The sequence below is a fragment of the Condylura cristata genome, unplaced genomic scaffold (assembly GCF_000260355.1).
Source record: "Condylura cristata isolate star-nosed mole 26May11 unplaced genomic scaffold, ConCri1.0 scaffold00014, whole genome shotgun sequence".
Lineage (NCBI taxonomy): Eukaryota > Metazoa > Chordata > Mammalia > Eulipotyphla > Talpidae > Condylura > Condylura cristata.
In genome coordinates this window covers 12945862-12972741 of record NW_004567115.1, presented here as the reverse complement: position 1 = coordinate 12972741, position 26880 = coordinate 12945862, and the positions used below count along the sequence as shown (strand labels likewise).

Below are 26880 nucleotides of genomic sequence, written 5' to 3'. Positions count from 1 at the left end.
ACATCCCAACAAATTGGAAACAACTCTCAGTATTTGCTAATTTGGGATAAAAGTGAGATGTCATTGCTTTTTCTTTTGAATTGATCTTGTTAGAACTGTCATTTCTAAGTAATGCACTCACCTGACATATAATAAAATGCACTGTATAATGGAAGAAATGCTAGGGTTGAATCACCCTGTGCACAGAACACAAAGTGCTAAATAAATTCTTGTGAACGGGAATACCTTTCAGAATGTAGACTGTGCACAAAATAGCTTTCACAGACAGAACAGTTTAAAGAGCTTTTAAAAACCTGGCCGTTGAGGAAGCTGAGTGTTTCACTAGTGCAACCAATGGTATACAGGAAAACCAAGCTCTTGGCCTGCTAGTGGGACAGCATTTACTATGTGAGTTGTTTTTCCAGATGCACTGCTGATCCATAAAGCTTCTTTAAGAACAACAAGAGTCTCCAACTGCTACAGTCTCCCTTATATACCCGTGAGGACAGGAGCAGAGAGACAGGCAGATGCAGGTCTAGTTATGCAGGGGGCCGTTCACCTCTGCCTGAGGCTAACTAACACCAAGCATGAATACATGCAGACCCCTAATTTATGGTCTGGAGACAAGTCTCAGTGTCGTAGTACTTCCTTATAGTAATATGCCCAACTTTTTATTAGAACCTGAAGATTGAGTGGACACAGCAGCAATTGTGTTATGGCTTAGAAGCCTGAGTGAAACACCAGGGGATAAAACAAGGAGAACTTGCTGTTGCATGTTCAGAGGCTTACCAGACACGATCAACCAATCCTTATAAACAGTATTTTCAATATGGACATAATATAAAACAAATCCTTTAATTTTTCAAGTGTTTAAAAAAAATTTCATATTTATGCCAGCCTTGAAGATATGCACAAAATTTACCAGTTTACATTTTGTTTTACCCACATAACTCAAGCACCACTTTGTGCACAGCACTATTCTAGGTGCAATATAAGGGTTTTTTAACCTTAGAAACATAATTTTACTTTCTGGAATTGTATTATCCCTTCCCCAGAGAGTAAAAATAAATAGAATCGCATTGTGTACTACTGACCTGCCCCAAGCCTGCTTCTGGTTCATGGAAAAGTTAATTTATGACAAATTTAAGATGTTTCAATAAACTCAGCTCCTCTTCCCCTAAAGTAAGAAAGCAGAACCCCTTTACATTGAAAAAGTTAAACAATGTTCCATGAAAGGGCAGTTTGTTCCTAATTAACTTTCTTTTAGTTTCCATTTTGTTCTCTAATTCATCTTTTCCAAATACTGCTTTTTGTAAGGCAAGCCAAACATCTTTTTATGCTGTTTTGTTAAGAAAATTACTGAATCTTTGAAAACAAACCATTTCCCAAAACTGGTGATAAATGTGAAAAAAATCAAAAATAAAAAGCAGTCGGCACTAAGATAGCTATTCAAAATATTTGTTTAAACAATTTAAAAACCTGTTAATTTATTTTGTAATAATGTACCCCTAGTCCAAAGTAACTATATTTGAAAAATTTTTTGGGCAAGAAATTTACAAAACCTTTTTCAGTTCAACCTAATAAAAGTGATATCTAGAAAATACTCCACATTAAGTCTGTTTTTAAAAGTTCAGATTCTAAAGCATTCCTAAGGCACAGTGTTCTGGAAGACAAATATGCTTCTGCTGGCTTGGCATGGCGCACGAAGCAGTGGTGACGGGCTCCAAGGAGCCGGGCAGGCACCTTCCTTCTGATGTTGCGACTGTGAGAGGAGAGTCAGACATAAGCCCCCAGGGCTGCGTGGAACTCTGTGAGGCACTGTACCAGCTGCTGGAACTTGGGTCTCTCCTCTGGATCTAAGGCCCAGCAACAAGCCATTACAGCAAATCTGCAGATGACAAAATGGAAAATTTGACTAGTGATAAGTGCTTTTAGTCAATTTGATGACAGTTTCTGTCCCAATGCGGGCATGGAGAGGATAACATACTAAAAACCAATCGATATTATTAATACTATCTGGTGGCAGTTCTAAAATAAAAAAGAAAAAAGAAGCTAAACAAGTTACCAAACTTTTGCATGGATTTCTATTTCCCAGGAGAGGATATCAAAACCTATCAGCAAATAGAAAGAATTCATGCAAATTCACAAAGTAATAACCTGTGTTTTTCTACACTTAAGGTCTGAGAGAAGATGAAGCTGTAAAAAATGCTGGATCTATAATAAAATCAGTGCAAAAGCTGCCACCTCACCAGAGTATAGAAATTGTCAGTGGGTTACAGAACTAATGGCACGATCACACTCCCGAACAGCTTCCTACCCACTCCACTATATAGAAAGATTAACCATGTGACAGTAATAGGAACTATCTCACTCACTATCTCAGAGCATCTTATATGTCAATTGACACCAACTGTATCAAGCAAGATGACAGTGAGAAAGGTCTGTTATAACTAAGGGTGTATCCCTAAGGTGGTATAAGTCAGGTCCTCACTCTATTTTGAGTCACTGACATAGTATTCAGTGTTTTCTCACTATGTACATTAATGTCTCTTGGATTAAACACTACAACTACAGCTGCAAAAGTATTAATGTCAAATACATTAAGAGTGAATGAGTCTGGTTGGCTGTGGTTCTCTGTAAGCATCTAATTCAAATCTGAAGAGTCATTATTCTCAAAAGTGAAGTCTCTATATGAATACGGACACCTGCTTTTTTTTTTTTTTTTAAATCCCATTACTGTAAATGAACCCATTTCATCCAGCTCAGGAAAACTTACAACTCATCAGGACAATTGATTGGCTGGGCTATTCGGTAACCATCTTTCAGGTACGCAGCCATCTCAAAGGGGTCGATGTCCACATAGGGCGTTTGGCCCAGAGTCATGAGTTCCCACAGTGTCACTCCAAAGGCCCACTGAGGAGAAGAGCAACAACACCAGGAGATATTTAAAACAGACGTCGAGTACTGCTGCTAAGGACCCCAAACAGCAGTGAACCAACTTCTAAGAATAGTCAGTGTCTACCAAGTTCAGCCGATTCCTCTTGCTAAGACAGAAAAGAACATTTTAATAAGTGCAACCTTTAATGTACTTATCATTACTGAATACTCTAAGGTAATTAGATTCAATGGAAAGAAATGTTTTTGCTACTGATTACAAACCCTACCACCCAAAACTGTTAATTATGTCTTAAGATTTTCTTCATATGAAAATTTGTTACTTTAAATATTATATAGCTAGTGTGCATGACTGTGATGCAGAAAGTGAAAATAACTTTAGCCTAATTGGAAGGAAGAACATCCTGAGTGAATGAAATGTGCAAATTATGTAAAATATATGATGTCATGGATTTTTACTATGGTCAAATAACAGGTACAAAGATCCTAAGAAATACCTTCCAAATTGCTTGAGTAAAAGATCAGATTTATTTAAAATCAATATCTGAACTACTAGTAGGAGAAGACATCATAAGCAAGTACAATACTCATCAGTGGTCCCCTGGGACTCTGCGTTTTGACTCCGCCTGGTCCAGGGAGTGTGGCAGGCAATATGTCTACAGAGCTGCCACCATGTGGCTGGGAAGGGCTGGAGCAGGGAATCTCCTTAATCTGCACACAGCAGTGCATCCTGAAGTCAGAACAGCTGAAGCTGCATAAGGAGATTCCTATGTACCATGCATCATGCCTATATATATACCTACGAGTTCCAGATTTTTTTTAAAGCAAAATCAACAATAATGGTGTTCATAATATAAATAGAAATCAAATACATGTCCATGTAGCACAAAGGATGGAAAGGGATGAATTGAAATATCTTGTAACTTGTTTATGTTAAACATGAAGTGATATAATATTATTTGAAAGTATAAGGTATATACTGTAAACCTTAGAAAGGGTATTCAACCTCAGAACTACTGGCATGTAAAGCCTAGATGAAATGAAGAAATTCCTTGAAATTCACAAATTATCAAAATAGATACAAGGAAAAAAAAAGGAAAAATCTATATAACCCTATGTATATATTAAAGAAAATGAATTCGTTTTTAAAAATTTTTCCACCAAGAAAACTGTATGAATTCTATCAAACTTGAAAAAAGTGATATAAATCTATACTAGCTTAAGGATGTCCCAGAAACTAGATGACTTAAACAACAATATTTATTGTCTTACAATTCTGAATTCTAATTCAGAAATCTAGAAATCTAATTCAATCTGTGAGCTGGGCTAGTTCTGAAATCTAAAGGAAAGAAACCTTCCTTGACTTTTTCTATTTTCTGACGGTTTGCTATAATCTGTACTATTCCTTGGTTTGCAACTGTAGCACTTGTCTCTGCTTCTGTTTTCACATGGCATTCTCCCCTTATACATTTATGTCACTATAAAGCTACTGTCAGGTTGCATTAAGACCCACCATAATTGAGTATTTCTTCCTCTTAACATTATATCTGTAAATAACCGTTTTTTGCAGATCATGTCAAATTCTGAGGTAATGGAGTTAGAATTTCAAACTGTATTTGTGGGTAAAGGGCACTATTTAACATATAAGCAAGTAGAAAACAGAACACTTCACAACTCATTTTGAGGACAGCATTACTGCAACTGGAGCATTTCATCTTTTGGAATTTAGTATCTTTTTCATTAATAGTGGCTACTAGGGTAAAGCAATGCCCACTCTTGAGATCTGTGCTTTGGGAGAAGGGGAAGAGCAGGAAAAAACAGATTAGATCGGATTAGATTAAATTACATACATTCTAAAAATTTCTAGGGACAGAGCCCACTAGCTTAAGAGAAATGTTCTATTCTGCTTAAAATGGAAAAATGATTTCAAATTAATAAAAGTTAATTTTTAAAAAATATTTACTTATTGGGCCCTCCCTGGTGGCACAACGGGATGCAGCACTGCTAGCTAACTGCAGCCGCTTAAATAAATCTTTAAAAATACATATTTACTTATTTATGCTTACAGAACTAGGGTACAGGCTAGAGGTGCAGGGGCAATGAGAGGATTCACTAGAGACAGAGTGGAGAGCAGAACAGGCAGACTGACAAAGTACACTGCTGAGGGGAGCAGTGGGCAGGTCAGAAGAAGTCTGCCACACCATGTGGTGAACTCCCTGGCTGGGGATGGAACTCGTGTTGCAGTGGCTTCCAAGAGCTTCATAACGCAGTGGCCTTAACCCGTTATGCCACCAGGGAGGGCCCGTAAAGGCTAACTTTTTTTTTTTTAAAGATTTGTTTATTTATGCATACAGAAATGGGGTACAGCCAGAGGTGAAAGGGCAGCAAGAGGATTCACTGGAAACAGAGTGGGGAGTAGAACAGGCAGATCGACGAAGTACATTGTTGAGGGAGCAGCAGGTAAGACAGGAGAGGTCTGCTGCACCATGTGGGTCAGCTGCCTGGCTGGGGATTAAACTTGTGCTGCAGTGGCTGTGGGTAGCTTCCTAGTGTTTTTAACCTCTGGACCACCAGTGAGGCCCAAACGTTAGTTTTCTTACCTTACCTCCAACTATTTGCCTACCTTAAAACCTAATTCTACATGAACTTAATAATAACAGCGATCAATGAATGCAATGCTTAATTTTTTTAATAGTGTCCAGTTTCCAAAAGAAAGGTGGTTCAGTTCACTCACAGATGGAACAGAGCCCAAGAGGGGAAATGGTTGAAAGGGTTTCACAGCCCTTCTTCATGAGATGAGATAGGTCTGTTACAATTCAAAAGTTATGGCAATAGTTGTAGGGAGTGAATATCAATACAAACTTGATTTTGGAAGAAGAAACAATGGGAATTGGCAACAAGAGGATCTACATTCTAACAACTGACTACAAAATTTTCCGAGAAATATTGGTGATAGCTGAGACGAGCAGTGTCATCAGGTTCTAGAATAACTACGTGTTTAAACTGACTTGAATTACTTATTTCACATCATTTTGTCTACAATATCGCTTAAGCATTTAAGAATCTCCTATTACACTCAGATATCCAAAAAAATCAAAAGATCTACTACAGTTTCATTTCCTTCAACATCAACAAAAAGTGATTAATTAACATTCGCTTACCCACATTTAAAAAAAAAAAAGAAAATGCAATACCAAATAACACCAGAATGATTTGTGGACAACTTGTTCTCTAAAGTTTTCTGTTAACTGAACCATCTAAAATTTAGACTGACTTATTCTATAATTACCTTTTGTTTGACGTCTTTGGAAAGGGGGCAATAAAAAGGTCAAGAGTTTCATTCCTCAGAGTTTCATAACTTAGGCCGCTACTAAGTCCAATTAAAGAACATTTACAGAATAATGATGTTCTATTCATCTTATTTTCTTCCCAACTCATGCTAATGAGTTGTTGGAAAATTCATATACATAGGAAAAAAATCATAACTTTTCTGACAATCCAACATTTTATAGCATCTTAATATAAATGATATAAAACCCTTTTTTCACTAACAACACACAATGATATGACTTGTTGGAAAAAAATATATGTGTGGGTGTGTGTGTATATATATGTATATATAATTTGCTTACTTTTTAGTGTAATAATAGCTAATACTGGGAAAAATAAGATTATTTCCACTGTTAATTCAGGAATTGGTACTGCAATGCTGAGCATAATTTAATGTCTGTTGATGAATACAGAATTGTGTCCATTCAAAATTATCTCACTGGACCACAGTAAAAACACAATCAGGTGTTCTGTGGCTAGACCTTTCTGTTCGTATTAGAATTCTACTCTTTCCCAAAGCTGTTTCTGCCATTCTGTAGGTCCTTTTTATTTCCATGTAAATTTTAGACCAGTCTACTTCTACTAAAAAAAATTAAAAGCCTACAAAGATTTTCATTAAAACTATGCTGACTCTATATTTGAACTTGGAAAGAACATCTTAATATGAGAGTTCTGAACACAGTTACCTCCGCATCTGTATAGGTTTATAATGTCTCTCAAGAATGTTCTATAGTTTTCAATGGAAGATCTTTTACATTTTTGTCAGATTTAATTTCATACCTTTTGGTTCTTTTCTTTTAAAAAAAATGTCATTTCTTGAAGGAAAAAGATAAACAGCTGAACTACATCAAATTAAAGAGCTTCTGTATAGCAAAAGAGAAACCAAAACAGAAACCTCACTGGTTGAGAGACAATTTTTGCACACAATACTAATGATAACACAAACTGATCACAAAGCTTTACAGAGAGCTAACAAAGCAAACAACGCAGTCAAAAAAAAAAGGGCAGAAGAGCTAAAAAGATACTTTCCAAAAGAAAAAAAATGCCAATGGCCAACAGGCATATGAAAAAATGTTAAACATCACTTGCAATCAGGGAAATGCAAATCAAAACCTGAAAGAGATACCAACTTACACCAGTGAAAATGGCACATATTTAAAAAACAAACAAACAAACAAACAAAAAAACCCAAAAACTAGCAACAACAAATGCTGGTGAGGATGTGGTGAAAGAGAAATTCTCCTACCCTGCTGGCAGGAATGCAAACTGGCCCAACCACTATGGAAAGCTATATGGAGGTCCCTCAAACTACTAAAAATAGCTTCCATATGATTAAACAATTCCATTCCTAGGAATCTACCCAAAGGATACAAAAACATTAATTCAAAAGGTCACCTGCACCTCCATGTTTACTGCAATACAATTTACAATAGGTAAGGTATGGAAGCAACCAACTACCCAAAAATAGATGATTGGATCAAGAAGTTGTGGTATACTTACACCGTGGAATATTACTTAGCAATCAAAAGGATGAACGTATGTTCTTTGCAGCAACATGGATGGAGTTGGAAGAGATTATGCTCAGCGAAATAAGCCAGAAAGAAAAAAAACAAAAACATCGAATGGTCTCACTTACAGGAAGAATGTAGAGGAATCAAATTAGGGATCAGGTTAAAAAAAATAACTATAATAAAGTAAAAATCATAAGGCAACAGATCAGATCAGAAACATTCTGTAGGGGAGGAAGAGGGAGAATGATCAGGACAGGAGTGGGAAGAGCACAAGGGACTATGGTGATGGTGCATAGTGATATGGTGGTGGTGGGAATTTTACAGGGAAATCATACATTACACAAAAATGAGGGATGATGTAAGAAATACATTTTTAAAATGTAATTTTTTTATTAATAGTAATTTACATTGATCTTTTATTCTCTAGTCTTTATAAATTCATGGGCTAGTTCCAGTAGCTACCCTGTGTATCACACTGGCTTTTTTTCATAGGTGGTCAGGTCATATACATTAAAATTTTACTTTTATCTACTAGTTTTTTTCTTGCCATTTATTTCCTTTTCTTGCCTTAGTGCACTGCTAGAACCTTAACTACAGCACTGATGAGAAGCAACAGGTGGGCACCTTCATGCTATTAGCTAAAATTAATAAGCATTTATTCAGCATTAAATGTGTTATCTATAGTTGTTTTTTTTTTTTTTTTTTGTAGAAGCCCTTTACAGATTGAAGAGGTTCTTTTCTATTCTTAGGCTGTTGAGAAATTTTGTTAGGATGAATCTAGATTTTTTTTTTCTAATACTTTTTCAGCATCTGTTTAGATGATCATATGTTTTCTCTTTATTAATATGCTAATATAGTAAATGCCAATCTTGAATTTCAAACAGCAAAACAAGCTTGGTCTAAAAACTAAACCAAGCAAAACCAGCTTGGTCTAAAAAAATCAAACCAAGCAAATCTAATAAAATAAAGCAAAATAAAAATATAATAAAATATGAATAAAATAAAGCCTCTTTTGATCTTGCTATTCTATCAGGCTATGATCACTTCACTCCTCTGCACAGCTGAGTTTCTTCAAATTGTAATTTATTCACTGCTTGCATTTTCTCACCTCCTAGAGAGTCCTTGACAGTCATATCTCACTTTAATGATTTTTTGCTTATTCAAAAGTTCTAAATGATTTCTAGATCCTTCCCAACCACTGCAGATATATTTATGGACTACAACCTCTTTTAAGCTATTGTCTTTCTTGGCTTCTAAGACAGAATTCTCTGGGTTTTCTTCTCACCTTTCTGTTTTATTTCTTTGTTCATCTTTCTTCTCTCACAAAAAAATGATCATTCGCTATACTCATTCTTTGACTTTCATTTCGCTATGTGTTCTCTACCTCTGGACCAAAAACACTCTTGTTTATCACTCAACACTTTTAAGAATCTGATGTGCAATTTCTAATATTTTCTTTCTACACCTCTCACCCACCTCTAATATATGGACTCAATGTGCTTCACAGAAAATCAGTAGTGTTTTCCCCCCAAACCAGATATTCTATCTGTTGTCTTCAACTGTACTGCATCTTCACTTAACATTTACTGCACATTAGAAAAACAGTACAGAACAAAGATTGCACTTAAATTTTCAGAAACACAGGCCCTGGATAGAAAAGCAGTAGACATCGATGAATTATATTTAACAGTTAAGAGAGGCCTCAGACCACAAAGGTCAATTAATTAGTCATTTATTCATAATTAAGATAACTGTCGTCACAAGAACAGATGGGATCTCTGAAATGAAGTCTGTGGGAGTGAGACATGGAAAAGTGTGAGGATTCAGCATGAAAATAGAAAGAACAGTATGTAAGGCTATTTAAGATTCTTTTATAGTTAAGTACACAGCTCTCCAAGGATTAAGATTAAAACTGCTGGCTAAGAATGTTTTTAAAATAAATGACCTAAAATGCAGATATATATATGTGCATCAACATCAATCCAGTAACTATGAGATACCTGCTAAGACAAAGTCAGATTTTACATCTCCCATTCTGTGAAAAATGAATTAAGCATAATAATATAAGATATAAGGATATAATTATCTGGTGATAAAAAGATCATCAAAGATTATGAAAGGACTGGTTTGTGTGGACCTATTTAGAATTTCAGATTGGCTATAAGGAAGAATGACACAAGCTATGCAACCTCTGTCGACAGACATGATACGGATGGAGGGGAAATGCTCTGAAAAATCAGACTTTCCAAGCTAACTTATGTTATGACCTCCCTTTTTTGTATAATTGTAATATCAAAATATTCTGAGCAACCTTCAGTTTACAATTGGATTGCCTCAGCCTCATAAGGCGCTACCTGGCCCTGACAAGTAAATACTGCACCAGGGTGAGAAATTCCTCTTGAAGTCAAAAGTCATTAAACAACTGGCTGATTAATAAAAACAAATGGCTGTTACTGCAAAGTCTCTCTCACTGCCAGACAAAGGAAAACCCAAACCTTATCACTCTACTATCTCACATAGCCTTCTATTCAGTTTCTAAAAACCACTCAAACTTCCTACTATCTAGTCTTTAGATATGGATATTCATCCAAGTCGCCTATTCAGAGCTAATCAGATTTTCTACCCTTTAGACTTCAAGAAAATTCACTTAAACTTTCTAACAAGTTTTTCAAAGAACCTTACCTTAATTTGATTTACAAGAAATTTCCTCTTCCAGCCCTCACTTTACCCCCTAGGAAGTCTCTATGAGAATGAAAGTTTAAGTAATAGATAATGTTTCAGGGACATTATTTTGGTCAATCTTCACTGTTGTAAATATAGTAATATTAGTCTTAAACTTTGTGAATCTATGTACCTGTTTTAACCTTGATAGATTGATTTTAAAAATGTTATAATCTCAATGAAAGGTCAAAAGGACCCCAGACTACTCTTAGCAAAAAGGTGCTTGTGATCTCAGCCCATTTCATATGCTAATGTCATCCTGCTTGAAATGTATAAAATAAACCTCTGCTGAAGGCAGAGCAGGAAGACTTGCACACAACTCCCATCCCCATGTCTTCCACGCGCCTGCTCTCCTTTTCTTCCCCTTTTTCTAGGAATCTCCGCTCGAAGATGCCACTGGTCCCACCTTGAGACCCAGTCTGTTCTGTCCCCCAATAATCCGTGATCGGGGACAGAGTCTCCGATATAAGAATATAAGCAAGCGTACAGGAGACCATGTTAAGTTGAAAAGGTAAGGAAGATAAAGTGACGAACAGAAGGTTCTGAAGTCTAAGGAAAGGAGGTGGATCTTTATCAATTTCCTTTGATTAAGAGTTCACTCTTATGATTGAAATATTGTAAAGGAATATTCCTAGTAATGTAAGCTGGAGTTTATTAAATTTTCTAGCAATTCCAATTTTTATAAGTTTTCTTGTGAAGCTAATACTCTGCCATGTACAAGGTACAGGCTTTAGAAGTAGACACCCCTTCTCAAATATCCAAATCTTTAAAATGCTTATTATTCTATGCATTTTAACTTTTTAGATACATATTTTTAGGCCTTTTTAATGACCACAACTGAAATATACATCTATAGGATTATGTTACTTTTGGAAGGCTTTACTAAATTATATAAGTGACCTCTAAAGGGATCCCTTTAACAATTTACTATTCAATGTTACCTAAAAATCTTAATTCTCCTCCAGATTTATCATTATGGTAAGTATGCTCTAATTCCAGCAGAACAGATGTACTGAGCTATACAATGACTATATATAAAATGCGCTGATTACATGAGGTATCAAATTTAAATTTAGTACATCTTGCTAACTCACTTCAAAAATCAGCAATCTTTAGGCACAGACTGTCAGACATGGCTGAAAAAAGACCACTTCAACTGTGAATCTGTCCTAGAATATGTAATTAATTAAGAGAGAAGAATCAGTATCACTAGGCCATCATAAGTATCTGCTGCTTATAGCACTTTCTTCTACTCTACCAGCTGCCTTAGATGGTGTTCCATCATAACATAGAGGGTATCTGAAGGGAATGTTAAATAAAGATATGGTAAAGATATGGCTAGGAAGGAAAAGAAAAATGATAGTCACAAGGCCTTTTGAGGAAAATATCCATTCCAAGGGAGAGTCAAGTACAGAACATATATGAAAGGTAACAACTTGCTCAGAAGACAGCAAGTGGTCACTTCTGAAAATAAATTAACTGTTCCCAAAGTAAACCCATTTTTCTTCATTCCCAGGAACTATTAGGACAATTTAAGTTTAAATCTTTATTTCCTAAACTAATGTATATTTCTTTCAGAAAGTAGTTTCTTAACAGTAGCATTCTGTTGGCTGTTATAATTAACTAAATAAATCAAATAAGATATAAATCAAGATAAAGGAAAAGAAAGTCACACAGGTGGTATCCACATCGGATGAAAAGAGGATAAAAACTAAAATACAACAGGATCCTTTCACTTCTCTAGCTTTTTCTTAGTATCCTTATATTAATTGCTCTGAATGTGAATTTAGATAAGTCTATTTATAAAATCTGCAATTTACTAGAAACAACATTGTGAATTCTAAAGTTATGAAAGAATATAGAAATTTTTCCTGTATTTTTTTTTTTTAATAAACATTTCCAAGGCCCTCCCTGGTGGCACAGCGGGTTAAAGCACAGCACTGAGAAGCTTGAGCCACTTCGGCAAGAGTTCGATTCCTGCCTGTCCCTTTGATTCCCACCTGCCCCGGAGGTGACCACATGGAGCAGCAGACCTCCCCTGACCTGCCCGCTGCTCCCCTCAGCAGTGCACTTCTTCGATCTGCCTGTTCTGCTCCCCACTCTGTCTCTGGGGAATCCTCTCACCCTCCACATCTCTGGCCTTTCCCCCAGTTCTGTATGAATAAATAAATCTTTAATAAAATATAAATAAATAATAAACATTTCCTGATTAACTATAGCTTTCTTTTTAAGACAAGGTAGGTCAGCAGACCATTCTTCATGGACATACTATGAATCTAAGTTTCTCCTGATCAAGTCTGCTCAGGGCATAGCAATGGCTTTCCATTGCAGTGGGTAAACAGGTAATAAGAACTATTCATATAGAGTGTGTAGTCTACATAATATGAGGGGTGACCTCCCCACATCTTGTGATTCCCTCCCCTTTCCTGAAGCTCCAGATCACTATCATTCCTTAGTTCAAGAAAAAACTGTCATTTTGCCTCAATGATGTCAGAATTTACATCCATGTAGAGTCCCCATATATAATTTTTTTTTCTGTTACTTAAAAACCAGCACTGCTGCACATGTAATACCTGAATAACTTTACAGCTTTCCCTCCTCTTTTGAGGTAATCTTAAATGTTCATAAAGTATTATAAAGGCACAAGAAACAAGTTTTAATTGCTCTGTACCCTAAAAAACTACTCAAATATCTTAAAGACTCTTAAGTGCCATAAACCACACTAAGATTAGCTTGACAATTATTTCTTTGACTTATTTTTCCCAAGAAAGTGCTTTTTAAACACAATGTAAAGAAAATCAAGAATGAAACTTTTAACGGTGCATTCCTGATTGCATTTAATCTTTCAGAAAGTAGTTTCTTAACAGTAGCATTTTGTTAGCTGCTATAATTAACTAAACAAATCAAATAACATATAAATCAAGATAAAGGAAAAGAAAGTCACACAGGCGATATCCACATCTGATGAAAACAGGATAAAGACAATATCCAGAAATTCCTAAGAATGCTATAATGATCTCATATCTTATAATAACATTAGAGATTTATGACTAGTCAGATCTAGTTGTGCATATTTCCTATGTTCAACAGTTAAAAACTGATAATAACATCTTAACAATCTTGACATACTGAAATAGTGATTCCTTCCAATAAAAACTGTGGGAAATTCACACAGGGATTGCAAATATGTGTGTGTATATGTACGTGTGTGCGTATGTATTTTAAAGATGGAAAACACTAATTATTTCCAAACTCTTGACTAAAAGGAAATACAGAAATATTAAGGTTTTTTCTTTTTTTTAAAGGACAGAGTATTTCCCCTTCCAGCAGTAGTAACATTTGTTAAATGTTACATTTACACATAAAATATACATTTTATATATCCTAAAGGCTATTGGGAGTGGGGTCAAATTGCTTGTTTTCTTTGAGTCTGCCCAATTTTTTTCAGTACCCAAGTAGAAAAAAAATGTAAATTTCAAAACCCTCAACTCCATACTTAAAGGAAAAATGGGCACAGAAAATAATAATTATGGATACACATTTTTAATACAAATGTTAAAAACCAATCTTTAACATTTGTGCTTTACTCTAAGAATTCAAAAACTATTCAATCCCTAAAAAGTAATAGTCACATCACAATCATACACAAGGGTATTCTTGCTCCTTTAATCTCAATGTTCCAAGGCAAAAGATGTTTAGGGAATACAAATATATCTGAAGGGAGTGAATTTTCAAGAATATAAAGAAGAAAAATGTGAACATTTCAGGAGCTGAACAACCACATTAAATTTAAATTAATGGGTATTTCTAACCATTCTCAGGTTCAGTAGAATTTGGTTCGCAAAGACATTTTAAGACAGTTTATGCCAAAACAGACTAAAAGTGATTATTATTTTTAATTATCCTGAAAGTTGCTCAATGTGAAGCTCATAGTGATGTTTTAAAATATTTGAGAAAAATAAAAAGGTACCTCTCCTTCCTCCAAAAAAGTCCAAGCTGTTTTTACGGAACTGTTAAAACATTAATACATTGCTTTGAGTATTTGCATTCCTTTACTTAAAGTTTATACTTCCAGACAGTAATGTTAGAGTGTTTTATATTATTGTCAACATTCAAAAAAATCCAGATCTGATCTACCCCCTGTTGCTATCTAAGCCGAGTCCACAGGGTTTATTACCGTAGAGTCTGATGTAGAGTCTGGATATAGGTCTTGCACTGCACCTGTGCTCCTTGTCTCTGGTTGGGAAAGGCTGTGGCAACATGAAGCAAGTTTCTGCCTACTGTTAACACCTGCGCCTGCTTCTTGGAGACGATGTAACACCCCTTCTCATTATTGTTCATATATACTCTGTCAGGTAAGTCTTTTTTTTTTTTTTTTTCAGAGCAGTCAATTTTAAATTAAGTTAAAGTATTTTGAAGAGATGTACAAGGAAAGAGCTTAATTCCCAGGAAATAGGTCAAAACAATCATATAAGTAAATTGTTTATTCACAACAAGTGAGCACATTTTATCAAGACATTTGGTATGTAATAAGAAGCAATGACTTATCAGGTAGCTAATTAGCTTCTGAAAAAAATCAATTAATAGATTACATTGTAATCATTATCTAATTGTTCTTACTTCAAGGATTTTAAGTTTGAATTTCAGTTTTTCAGTAAGGAGATTTTTGACAATTTCAGTACTGAGTGTAGTGGCCCCAAAGTATGGCAGCATTCCAGTCTCTAAAGCCTATAAATATAACTTTAGTTATAGAATATATGTTTAAAATGAGGACTGAAAGAGTAAGACTTTACCCTGGATAATGCAGGTGTGTTCTAAATACAATCATAGGAATCCTTGTAAGAGTAAAGCAGAAGCAATTTTGAGAAACAGACACATTCAGAGCAGGGAGACGCAGCAGTCACCACAAGCTCCAAGATTTCATTCTTACAGCCTCTAAAGGAAGGTTGATTCTGTCCACACCTTGATTCCAAACATTTAGCCTCCAGAATTGAACTGTGAGTAAATAAATCTCTGTTGTTTTAAGCTACCAAGTTTATAGTAATTTGTTACAGCTGTCATAGGAAAACTGTTATTTAAAAAATTGTAATCCACAATACAGTAAACCTTTAATCTGTAAATTTAGAAGTAAAAGGGTAACCATAAGTTATAAATAAAATACAACAAGATACAAAGATACAAGATACAAAGATACAGTAAGCCTGACTCTTTAAGACTTGAAGCCCTGATATCCTACAAGAACTTAAACGAACAGTAGTAGATATCACTGAATGATGACAAAGGGAGGCATTTTAAGTAGACGTTTTGCCTAGTCTCTAAATATCAGCCGCAATAATAAAGTGCAACAGGCAAAAGACAGGAAAATAAATTAACCTTTGAAATCATATTAGAAATGACAAATTAGGGCCCTCCGTGATGGCGCGGCGGGTTAAAACGCAGCACTAAGAAGCTAAAATCATTTCCACAAGAGTTCAATCCCCACCTGCCCTGGAGATGACCACATGGTGCAGCAGACCTCTCCTGACCACCCGCTGTTCCCCTCACCAGTGTACTTTGTCAGTTGGCCTGTTCTGCTCCCCACTCTGTCTCTAGTGAAGCCTCTCACTGCCCCTGCACCTCTGGCTTATACCCCAGTTCTGTGTGCATAAGTAAATAAACCTTAAAAAAAAAAAAGACAAATTAAATACAAATAAAAATGCTTGAGAAATACCTGTAAGTAGATGTAACTTCTGAAACTATACATTTCTCAGTATAAAATATCCAACTGTATGATCTACATAAGTGGGCAGAAACATCCAGGAAACACAAAGAGAGTGTTATCTGGAGATTTGTAAATTACACAGGCCACAATACTTGGAAGTGGCCATTGGGGGAAAAAAAAGAAAACAATAAGCCTTTGTGATCTGGCAACCACTTGGTCATTCTGATGCTAAAGAAGAGGAAATAATGAAACACTACAACTTAAGGCATACCTTTAAAATTGTAAAACAGGGATAACAGTCTCTACCTATCATATAGTGTGAACCATGCTTCCCTCATCAGGCTAATGTGAGGATCAGAGGAGGGAGCACAGAGTGCTGCCCTGTGTTTGGGGTCACAGTTTCTCTCCATAAACTGGCTGACTAGAAACTAACAATACTACTTTCTTTTTTTTTAAGATTTATTTATTTGTACACATAGAACTGGGGTACAGGGCATAGGCTCAGGGGCGGTGAGAGGCTTCACCAGAGTCAGAGGGGGGGAACAGAACAGGCAGATCAATGAAATACACTGCTGAGGGAGCAGTGGGCAGGCCAGGAGAGGTCTGCCACACCATGTGGTCACCTCCGGGGCAGGCGGGAATCAAACTCATGCAGAAGTGGCTTTAGCTTCTTAGTGCTGTGCTTTAACCCATTGCGCCACCAGGGAGGGCCCAATACTACTTTCTTTTTTTTTTTTTTTTAAATATTTATTTATTTATTCATACAGAACTGGGGTATAGGCCAGAGATGCAGAGGGTGAGAGGATTCACCAGAGACAGAGTGGGGAGCAGAACAGGCAGATTGACGAAGTACACTGCTGAGGGGAGCAGTGGGCGGGCCAGGAGAGGTCTGCGACGCCATGTGGTCACCTCCGGGGCAGGCGGGAATTGAACTCATGCGGAAGCGGCTTTAGATTCTCAGTGCTGTGCTTTAACCCGCTGCGCCACCAGGGCGGGCCCCAATACTACTTTCTTAATAAAAAATTTCATGGAACAGTTAACTAGATTTAAAAACAAAGTAAACCATGGAAGTAGAAAAACATTTTAAAACAGATAGCCTTTCCCGCCTTCTGAAGACACCTGAGGGTCATAGCACTTACCACATCACTAGCACTGGAGAATTCATTATTAACCAGACTTTCAAGAGCCATCCACCGAACCGGCCTGTTCTCATTATCCCCCAGACAGTGATAGTCCATGGGGAACAAGTCTCTGGAGAGGGCATTGTCTGTGATCTTAACTTGAAGTGTGTCATCAATGCTGAAAAGTAAGATAGGAACATCAAATGGAATGAGTGTTAAAAAATATGGATCACAATTACTCTTAAATAGAAAACAATTCCCTTTGTGATTCCTGGAGAGAACATCAAATCCAGGAAGCCCAAACCATGAAAACAGTGACAAGTTTGTGGCACCTACACACAGTTCCTAGCAGCCAGGTCTTTATGGATGACTTCCCTTCTGGCCAGATAGCTCATTCCACAGGCGATCTGAATAGCCATGTGTACCAGGTCTTGCTGAGAAATTGCCTGTGGTAACAGAAAATAACAAGGTTTGCGGTTAGCATAAAAATTATTATGGCAACTGCTTATTTTATTTCACAATCCTACTCCATCCCAAAAATGCTTCTTTACACTTATACTTTAAATTTCCTAACGGCTACTTCTTAACCAAGAATATACTTCCACAGCTTCCTGACTTTATATGCTTTGGTCCTTATCCCATAATATATTTTATCAATTACCTCACTGTCTCCTCTTCCCCATTAGATGTATCTACCCAAACATCCAGCACATAAAATAAGGAGTTGCTTAGTAACTATCTGTTCAGTGTATGCTTAATTCTCAAATTAAGATTTCAAACACTTACTGCCCAACAACTTATTATTAAAAATAGCAGCTTTTTTATTACTACCCCAAGGACCATTTTCAAACTAATACAAGTCTACAGCTCTCATTCCTGATAATGCTCCTCTTAAGTATGCTAGTGTCATGGGCTGAGGGATGAAAGTTCTTCCCTAGGTGATGCTGGTGTGCCACAGCCTCCAACCACTTCTTTATTAATCTGCTAATTTACAAAGCATGCCACTCATGTATGGTCATATACAATTCAGTCTTCAAATTCATTGTAACTATGAATCCTAAACCAACTTACTGGGCTACAAGTCACAGCAGGGAGCAGAGCAGCCACTAGGCTTAACCATCATCATTACGTGGAGTTCCCAGGTGCTTCCTGTCTATGTGCAAGAGGGAAAGGAACTCTGAGGTGGCTGACTCTTATAGTCAGCACATTAAAAATATAGATGAGGAATCCTGCTAAACTATAGTTACCACCAGTTCTTGATACAGTATTGACCAAATGTCTATTTGCCTGAAGAGAGAGTTAGCATGACTGCCTGTAAAGAGTTATCAGGAAAATGACTGAGATGATGTTAAGAGTATGAGGTTATCATGAATAAATACACAATGGATATACAACGAAAAATTTTAGTGTTAGTAATGAGCCTCAAGATGCAAATCAGACACCAGGTTCCTTTGTCTTGTCCTCTCTGTAGACAGATTACAAATAACTTTTGAGTTTCTTTTTGTCAATCTTTAAACAGTTTGTATTTAAGAATATTAGCATCTATTTCAAAGAGATCAGAAGAGTTAATAACGGCATATTTTTCTCACCTGAGGGTTATTTGCCTCTACTAATTTGCACTGCCGTAAAAACAATTTAAGGTTCCCCCAATTCATGTAGGGCAATACCACCATGGGCTTTTCTCCATCTTCTATACAGACATGGGTAATAGGAAGAAGATTTCTATAAAAATACAAGAAATCAGAAGACAGACAAGTGAAATTTGGAACCTCGAGCTTATTTTTAATAAAAGTAATAGGGATAACCTAAAACAAAAGAAAATAGAAAACATACTTTTTAAACATGACCATGATTAATAATGTAAAATTATAAATGCTCTGTCAAACTAGACTTCAGCACTTCCCAAGTATGCAATATCTTGATAGGAAATAGTCATAAATTCAAAGCTGTTTCCTGTGGACTGGATTTTCTGAAGATAAACTAGAACTACATTAAATCTTTATTTACTCTAAAGGGTAATCAGAGATACCTAAAGAATAACTTGACCATGAATATATTATGTTAATATCCATTTTATCACTCTTAAAAATGAAAAGGCTCCAATGCAGACTGTGGACAAGAACATGATCTGCAGACTGTGGACAAGAACATGATCAAAAAGGCCTCAAAGAAGCAGAAACTGATGGAAAAAAAAAGTCAGAGTCCCTAGCTGGCACATGACTGGGCTTAGGTACTGTAGGATCAGTCTCCCAGAAATTGTTCAGATAGGGTTTTTCCAAGATGCCCAGTGTAAGCTTGGTGTATGGTACCTTTGTGTATGGTAACTAAGGTCAATGAGGTCCTCCTACAGGTCTCCAGTAAAACTGTGATCATCACCTTAAGAACGAAGACAACCCAGACTTAGGGTTATCTCCATAATCATTTTATTGGAGAAACCCAGCTTTAGGTAGCATCTTAAGATAGGACAGGCATGCAGAGGCAAGGTTCTATCACATGACATCATCTCTTCCTTGTCATGTGAGTTCCCCCCACCTCCTCTCTCCTCGACATCCCAGGGTCCTGATCCCATTATTTAGCTTAGGATATAAAACCTCAGTCTGTGCCATTCACTGCAGAATTTTCAACCATGTAAGTTCTCCAGACATAGGAAATTAAATTTGGTCTTTTTCTCCTCCTTGTTTAATATTAATTTGTTTGCTTGACCAGCCAGAAAAGAACCCAGAGGGGTGTAGGAAATTTCCCTTGCCTCCCTCCCTACAGTACCTCAATATTACAATAGATCAATATTACAGTATTAAATACTTCTGACATTTCCCCCAACAAAAAGTACATTTCCGACTGATAATTATCTGATTCTTGCTTTGTTACCCAGAGTAAACAAAATGTTTATTTTTCTTTAGATAATATGGCCTAAGGGCTAAGTTTTCATCTATTCCCTTTACAAATAATGAGTTCTATTCTTACACTGAATTAGGCCAATGGGAGGTAACCACCTTAAATCACACAACTTTAACTCTTCAAAGGTACAGCTTCAGCTTTTCAGGAGTTTGTGTATTCCCCCACCCCGCAAAGGTCTCTGGGATTTTGTTTCTTTTTCCAATGAAAATTAAAAGTATCTTTGCTCTTTATATGGATCAATTTCCCAAGTATAAAATTAACCTAATGAGACATCCGCTTTAGAATTTGAAATTAGAAAAATTTTCCCATCCCCAAGGAACATCTTTATTTTTTTTCTTCCCTCCTCCTTCCACCTTTTTGGACTCATATGCCCCTATTTCTCTTTTTCCTAGTGAGATTTACCAGCTTTTAATGTTTCCTTGAGCCTTGACTGTCCAGAAGCTTAGAGTTGTTTTTATGTCAATCACAGCAAAAATTGCAGTTTCTATCGTTGGCTTTTTAATTTTCTCTTTTGCAATCATGTCATAAGCCTGAGTTTCATTTCCATAGCCATTTTACTAGAGACTGTCTTCTTCCTGGGTTCTCAAATTCTTTTGAATATGCATCGAAGTATATGCAACATTCAAAAATAAAGATCTGTACCGTTATCTTATTTTTTAGAACTAAAGTAACTCCTTGAAGTTCATAGAAATTAAATGCATGATGTCTTCTGAATGCATTACTTCCTTTTTCCCCCAGAAGTCCCATACATACTTTCCAAAGGAATGGTTACTATTTCATTTTTAAACATTAATTCAAAAGGACACCTGCACCCTATATTTACTGCAGCACAATTTACAATATGTAAGATATGGAGTCAACCCAAATGCCCAAAAGTAAATGACTGAATTAAGATGATGTGGTACATAATACACAATGGAATATTACTCAGCAATTAAAAAAGATAAGCTCATGCCATTTGCAGCAACATAGATGGAACTGGAAGGGATCATGCTTAGTGAAATAAGCCAGAAAGAAATAGAAAAATACCAGATGGTTTCACTCATAGGAATTGTTTAAGGGATCGAGGGGAAAAAGTAATTTATAATAAAATAAAAACTAAAATCAACAAAAAGCTATAAACCAGAGACATTCTACAGAGGGAAGAGAGGAATAGGATCAAAACAGAGGTGGGAAGAACACATGGGACTATGATGATGGCACACAGGTGAATTGGTAGTGGAAATTCCACAGTGGTTACAACTGAGATGAAATATGTTGTAAATGAACAACGATATAAAATTTTTTTAAAAGAAGAAAAACCTATTCCTCCCCCCCATAAAAAAAAAAAAATTGACATGTGTGACCAAATTTCAGCAGGCATAAACTAGCTCATTCTATAAAGTGCTTTTTAAAAAGAAAGCTTCCCCCAATTTGATATTGCGGCATACTGTGTGTGATACTATATTAAGCCCATTTTGGCTAGGAAAGTATGTTTTTGTTAGGACCAACAGCAAGTTTTTTTTTTTTTTTAAACCTCTTCAAATAGAACTTTAAATATTTTTCTTTAAATCATAATATGAGCTAATAGTGACATGTTAAATAAAACATGGTGTATCCATTAAATGACTCAATATATAACCTTTAAAAATGTGGACAAGAAATAAAAAATAAAAATAAACTGTGGACAAGAATTTATGGTTACTGAACATTTGGATATAGTGTTTTATCAAGTAGCATGTTCACTCTGTTAATGATACTGATTTTGTGGTTATATATAGAAAAATCTCATTTAAAAAAAAATAAATAAATTGCAATTACATTAAAAATGTTAACATGTCCAATTTACTTTTATTCCTTCTACATACACAAATATATAGATTACAGCTACACATACACACACACCCCAAGCAGAATATCATTGATTTTAGAAGTTTATTGATGTTTATTTACTATTCTTGTCTTTGGTATTCTATATATTCAAAATTTTCAGAACAAATATTTTTATCATTATCTTATTTTTAAAAGGAAATATGCACAAAAATAAGCATAAATGCCTCTCTGGAAAGCCTGGCTACAATTATCCAAATATGGGCTTACATAGTTTGTTTTATACTTTACTGTGTTTTTCAATTTTGGGCAATCAGCATGCTTTTCAATTTTATATTCAGAAAAAAGCCATTCCAAAAATCTTTAAATTCAGAACACATCAGCACAATGTTCTTAAAATAAATAATGTTACCATGCATATCACTTAGAGCTAGTTGTTTTTTTCTCTTACCTGTGATGAAGCCCTCGCAGCTTACAACTTTCAGTGAGCATCATTGTCACCTGAATTTCCGAAGCTTGGTCTATAGATATATATATAAAAAAAAAGATATTGTTTTGAATGGTAGTACTATATGTAATATATTTTCTGCTATTAGTAAATAATTATTTCAGAATGTAATATAAATTTTTATTGAAAGTTACAGGTAAATCTAAATAGGTATAGTCTAAAATTCTATTGTAATAGACAAGTCTCACTGCTGAATGGGCCAGAAGGTATTAATCAAAAATTGACTATATAAATATAAAAGTTAAATATGGATCCAGAAACAAAGTAGAGAAAGTAGTAACAAATTAGAAAAACACCAGCAACACACAGGCAAATAAATGGCTAATTTCCTTTTGTATTTTTAAGCATTTTTAGTTATTTATTTAATCATTTTATTTTTTATCAAGGTAATGTTAATTTATATCACTATATGATTTAAGGTTATAATTTCCTTTTTCAAATCTCCCCTCTTTAGATGGATTACACAAATCAATAAGAAAAAAACATTTGAAAGTGGCTGACAAGAGAAACACAAATGATCAACAAAATTACAAAATGACTTTCAGCTTTACTCCCAAGTACAGAAATGCAAATTAAACTAGGAGATACATATTCCCTATCAGATTGGAAAAGATGAAAATCTGTCCTACCCATAAGTTTGGGCAAGGATAATGAAACAGGTGCATTATAACCCACATTCTCATAAATCCCACTGCTAAAAGACTACAATGTCACAAAATTTCATCTCTATATATCAAGAATATAGTTCAATAATAACAACAAAATGAAAGACACCGTCGTTCCCATCAATAGCGAACTACTTGAGTTAGCATATCAGAATACTTTGAAGCTTTTTTTTTTTAAAAAACTACGACTCACATCTTATAAGTATTGACAGAAGATCTTCAAGGTAAATTTTGAAAGCAAGGTGCCAAACTGTTTTGGTGATTATATATATTTTTTCCAATTATGTTGTGTAACAAGCTTATTTGAAATATTTTTCTTAAAAGATTTATTTATTTATGCATACAAGAACTGAAGTGTAGGCCAGAGGTGGGAGTGTGTGGAGGGGGAGATGAAAAGATTCACCAAAGACAGAGTGGGGTGCAGAACAGGCAGAATGCCTGAAATGTATTGCTGAGGGGAGCAGTGGGTGAGAGGAGAGGTTTGTTGTGCCATGTGGGTCAGCTCCCTGGCTGGGGATCAAACTTACACTGCAATGGTTACTGATAGTTTCATGGTGCTGAGACTTAACTCCTTGTGCCACCAAGGAGGCCCCTTATATGAAAATTTTCATACATATCTTTGGGGAATTTTTTTTCTTACTCATAGAAAGAATCATAAGAAATTTTTTTTTTTTTTTTGGTGATTACTCTCAGAGTTGTGAGAATTTATATTTTGCACTTTCTGTTTGTTTATACTTTCTATACTCACAAATACAACTATTTTAAAAAATAACCACAGGGGTTCTGATTGGTGATTATGGACCACTTATTATTAGTTTCTTCTTACTGCTATGCAGTTAAAATCAAACATAAAATACAAAATATAATTAGAAAACATGTAATGCTGCAATAGTCAAAATTAATTATCTCATTTTTTTCTTGACCATTAAACACACAGTCTTTGGTCCAGAGTTTAAAAAAAAACAAAAACAAAAACTAGAATTGGCTTTTGTTCAATGGTTTTAAAACACAAACATAAAGCAATTTACCAATATCTTTAGTTTGCACCTCCAAAATAACTTTTAGGCCATCAAATATCCAAACAAATCTATGAGGGCTGTTCATGTTATAGGGCCCACTATCTTAATTAAGTTTAAAATTTAAAAATTAAAATAGTATATTTTACACTATTTAAAAAGAACATTCCTATTAAGTGAATAGTATATTTTTCATTTGTGAAATCCTCAAGTTTTTTAAAATTATCTTTAGATATCACAAACAAAATAAGAGTATAGTGTATCCTTAAAAACACTTTCACAGAATAGCTAACCTATACGTCAATAGTAAAAATAGTAATAATTTATAAAGCTTACAGTCAATGCACTAAGAGGAAGAAGGCAACTGGCAAAGCCAAGATTCACATCTTTGACTGCCCCATTAAGGAAACTGCTAAACCAGTGATAAAATCCAGAATTCTGAAATCTGGCTCATGATGATATGTCATATTCACTCCTTAGAAGTGGATCTGTCACAGCTGAGAAATGCAAGTTTCATTTTTCCAAGTTTAACTAATAGAAACACACCTATTCTGCTAATTGCTACTGTTCTTGAGGCTGTTTCACTTACTAAGACTTTTGTAAGAATGTGAAAATGGGGCCCTCTCTGGTGCTGCAGCCGATTAAAGCACAGCACTAAGACACTAACGCCACTTCAGCATGAGTTCAATCCCCGCCCAGGAGGTGACCACATGGCAGGGAAAACCTCCCCTGGCCCGCCCACTGCTCCCCTCAGCAGAGTACTTCGTCCATCTGCCTATTCTGCTCCCTGCTCTGTCTCTGGTGAAGCCTATCACTGAATCTCTGGCTTGTGCCCCAGTTCTGTATGCATAAATAAATAAATCTTTAAAAAAAGAAAAAGAATATGAAAATGGATGGACAAAAAGACAACAACTTCAAGCACTTGATTTTTTTTGGGGGGAAAAAATAAATCACAAAAACATCTGCTGGAATAAATTCTATCTAAAAATGCTTAAAAACAAGGATTATTTAGTAAATGCCAATTGTGCCTTTCATTACTTTCTAGTAATTTGGAAATTATTTTTAATGAAATTATGGCCAGGACTAATTGGAGGTTGTAGATCCTTTTAAGGATTAAAGTCTAGCAATAGTTGAGAGTCTGCTTCAATTTACTAAGAGTTCACTTTACTGTCAAATGACATGGAGACCCAGGGAAAACAAAAGGCAGTTTCAGGATGTATCATTTTGTCTAATTTTTTTCAAGTTCTTATCTTTTATAAGCATATTCTATAAACAAGGGACACTTGAAATGGATGATAGTGATAAGAAAATACTGAAATAGATAACAAAAATAATAGTATCCATTTAGTAAGAAATTAAATCAGGGCCCTCCCTGGTGGCAGCGGGTTAAAGCACAGCACAAAGAAGCTTACTTAAGCCACTTCCGCATGAGTTCGATCCCCACCTGCCCCGGAGGTGACCACATGGCGTGGCAGACCTCTCCTGTCCAGCCCACTGCTCCCCTCAGCAGTGTACTTCGTCCATCTGCCTGTTCTGTACCCCACTCTGTCTGTGGTGAATCCTCTCACCCTCTACATCTCTGGCCTGTACCCCAGTTCTGTACGAATAAATAAATCTTTTTTTAAAAAAAATTATATCAATTTTCCTGGATTCCTTTCCCAGTGTAGTCCTAACTTCTTAATTTTCAATACTGAGAGATCTATCTTCAAGATATATACATTTAAAAAGGATACTATAAAATAATTCGTACTCAAAACATTGTAAGAATGAACAAAATGATTTAAAAAATTATTCCAAAATTACAAAAAAAAAAAAGTTAGCAGGTCTACAAGAAAATAAAAATTTAATTCTAATAACAAACTAATTCATTAATTTTATGGGATTCAATTTCACAGAATTCATGGTGTGATATTCAGATTGCACTGATTCAAAGGTCAGGCACACACTTGAGAATCTATACCACTTTAGACAGGAAACAATGTAGAAACAGTGGAAACAATGTAGAAAAACACCCTACCTTTAACTGTTTTTACAAATGCTTGCTTTTCTTTATTTGGATCTTTTTCATCTACTAAAATCCCATGGAAAATACGGCCGAAAGTACCTAAAAAGAAAAATAATGTTTAATGAAATCATGTGATAGCATTTATAAAATTATAACTACCAAACATTCTGGTGCAATGTAACTTAAACTTAACAAGGGTATATGTGAATAACAACATTACTCTAGTCCTAGCAATGCAAATCTTTGTCTTTTAATGATTATTTGAATGTCTTTGTGACTATTAAATATTCTTGTCTTGCTTTTAAAAAAAAAGATTTATTTATTTATGCATACAGAACTGGGGTACAGGCCAGAGGTGCATACAGAACGGGGGTACAGGCCAGAGGTGCAGGGGCAATGAGAGGCTTCACCAGAGACAGAGTGGGGAGCAGAACAGGCAGATTGACAAGTACAATTGGGAGGGGAGCAGCTGGCGGGTCAGGAAAGGTCTGCCGCGCCATGTGGATCACCTCCGGAGCAGGGATTGAATTCATGCTGAAGTGGCTTTAGCTTTTTAGTGCTATGCTTTAACCCGCTGCGCCACCAGGGAGGGCCTCTTGTCTTGCTTTTAAACTAAGTATATGTGAGTTCTTCTCAATTACCCTAAATAAATGATACAGCCAGGAGCACTGGGGTTTAGTAATGGGATATCTATGGAGACATTTATGAGTTTCTAGGCTTA

At 35.6% G+C, this 26880-nt stretch overlaps 1 protein-coding gene across 1 annotated transcript in view; it reads right to left on the bottom strand.

The window, feature by feature from the left end:
* Nucleotides 1–641: 641 nt before the first annotated feature.
* The window catches only part of RYK (receptor-like tyrosine kinase), a 52610-nt gene continuing 26371 nt past the window's right edge, over nt 642–26880 (bottom strand). The window contains exons 9-15 of the mRNA XM_004682452.2: nt 26172–26258; nt 22417–22486; nt 18848–18980; nt 17595–17704; nt 17277–17436; nt 2756–2892; nt 642–1867 (exon numbers count right to left, since the gene is read on the bottom strand). Of these exons, the coding sequence (XP_004682509.1) occupies nt 1756–1867; nt 2756–2892; nt 17277–17436; nt 17595–17704; nt 18848–18980; nt 22417–22486; nt 26172–26258 (809 nt within the window). The 3' untranslated portion in view covers nt 642–1755. The remainder of the gene's footprint in view (nt 1868–2755; nt 2893–17276; nt 17437–17594; nt 17705–18847; nt 18981–22416; nt 22487–26171; nt 26259–26880) is intronic.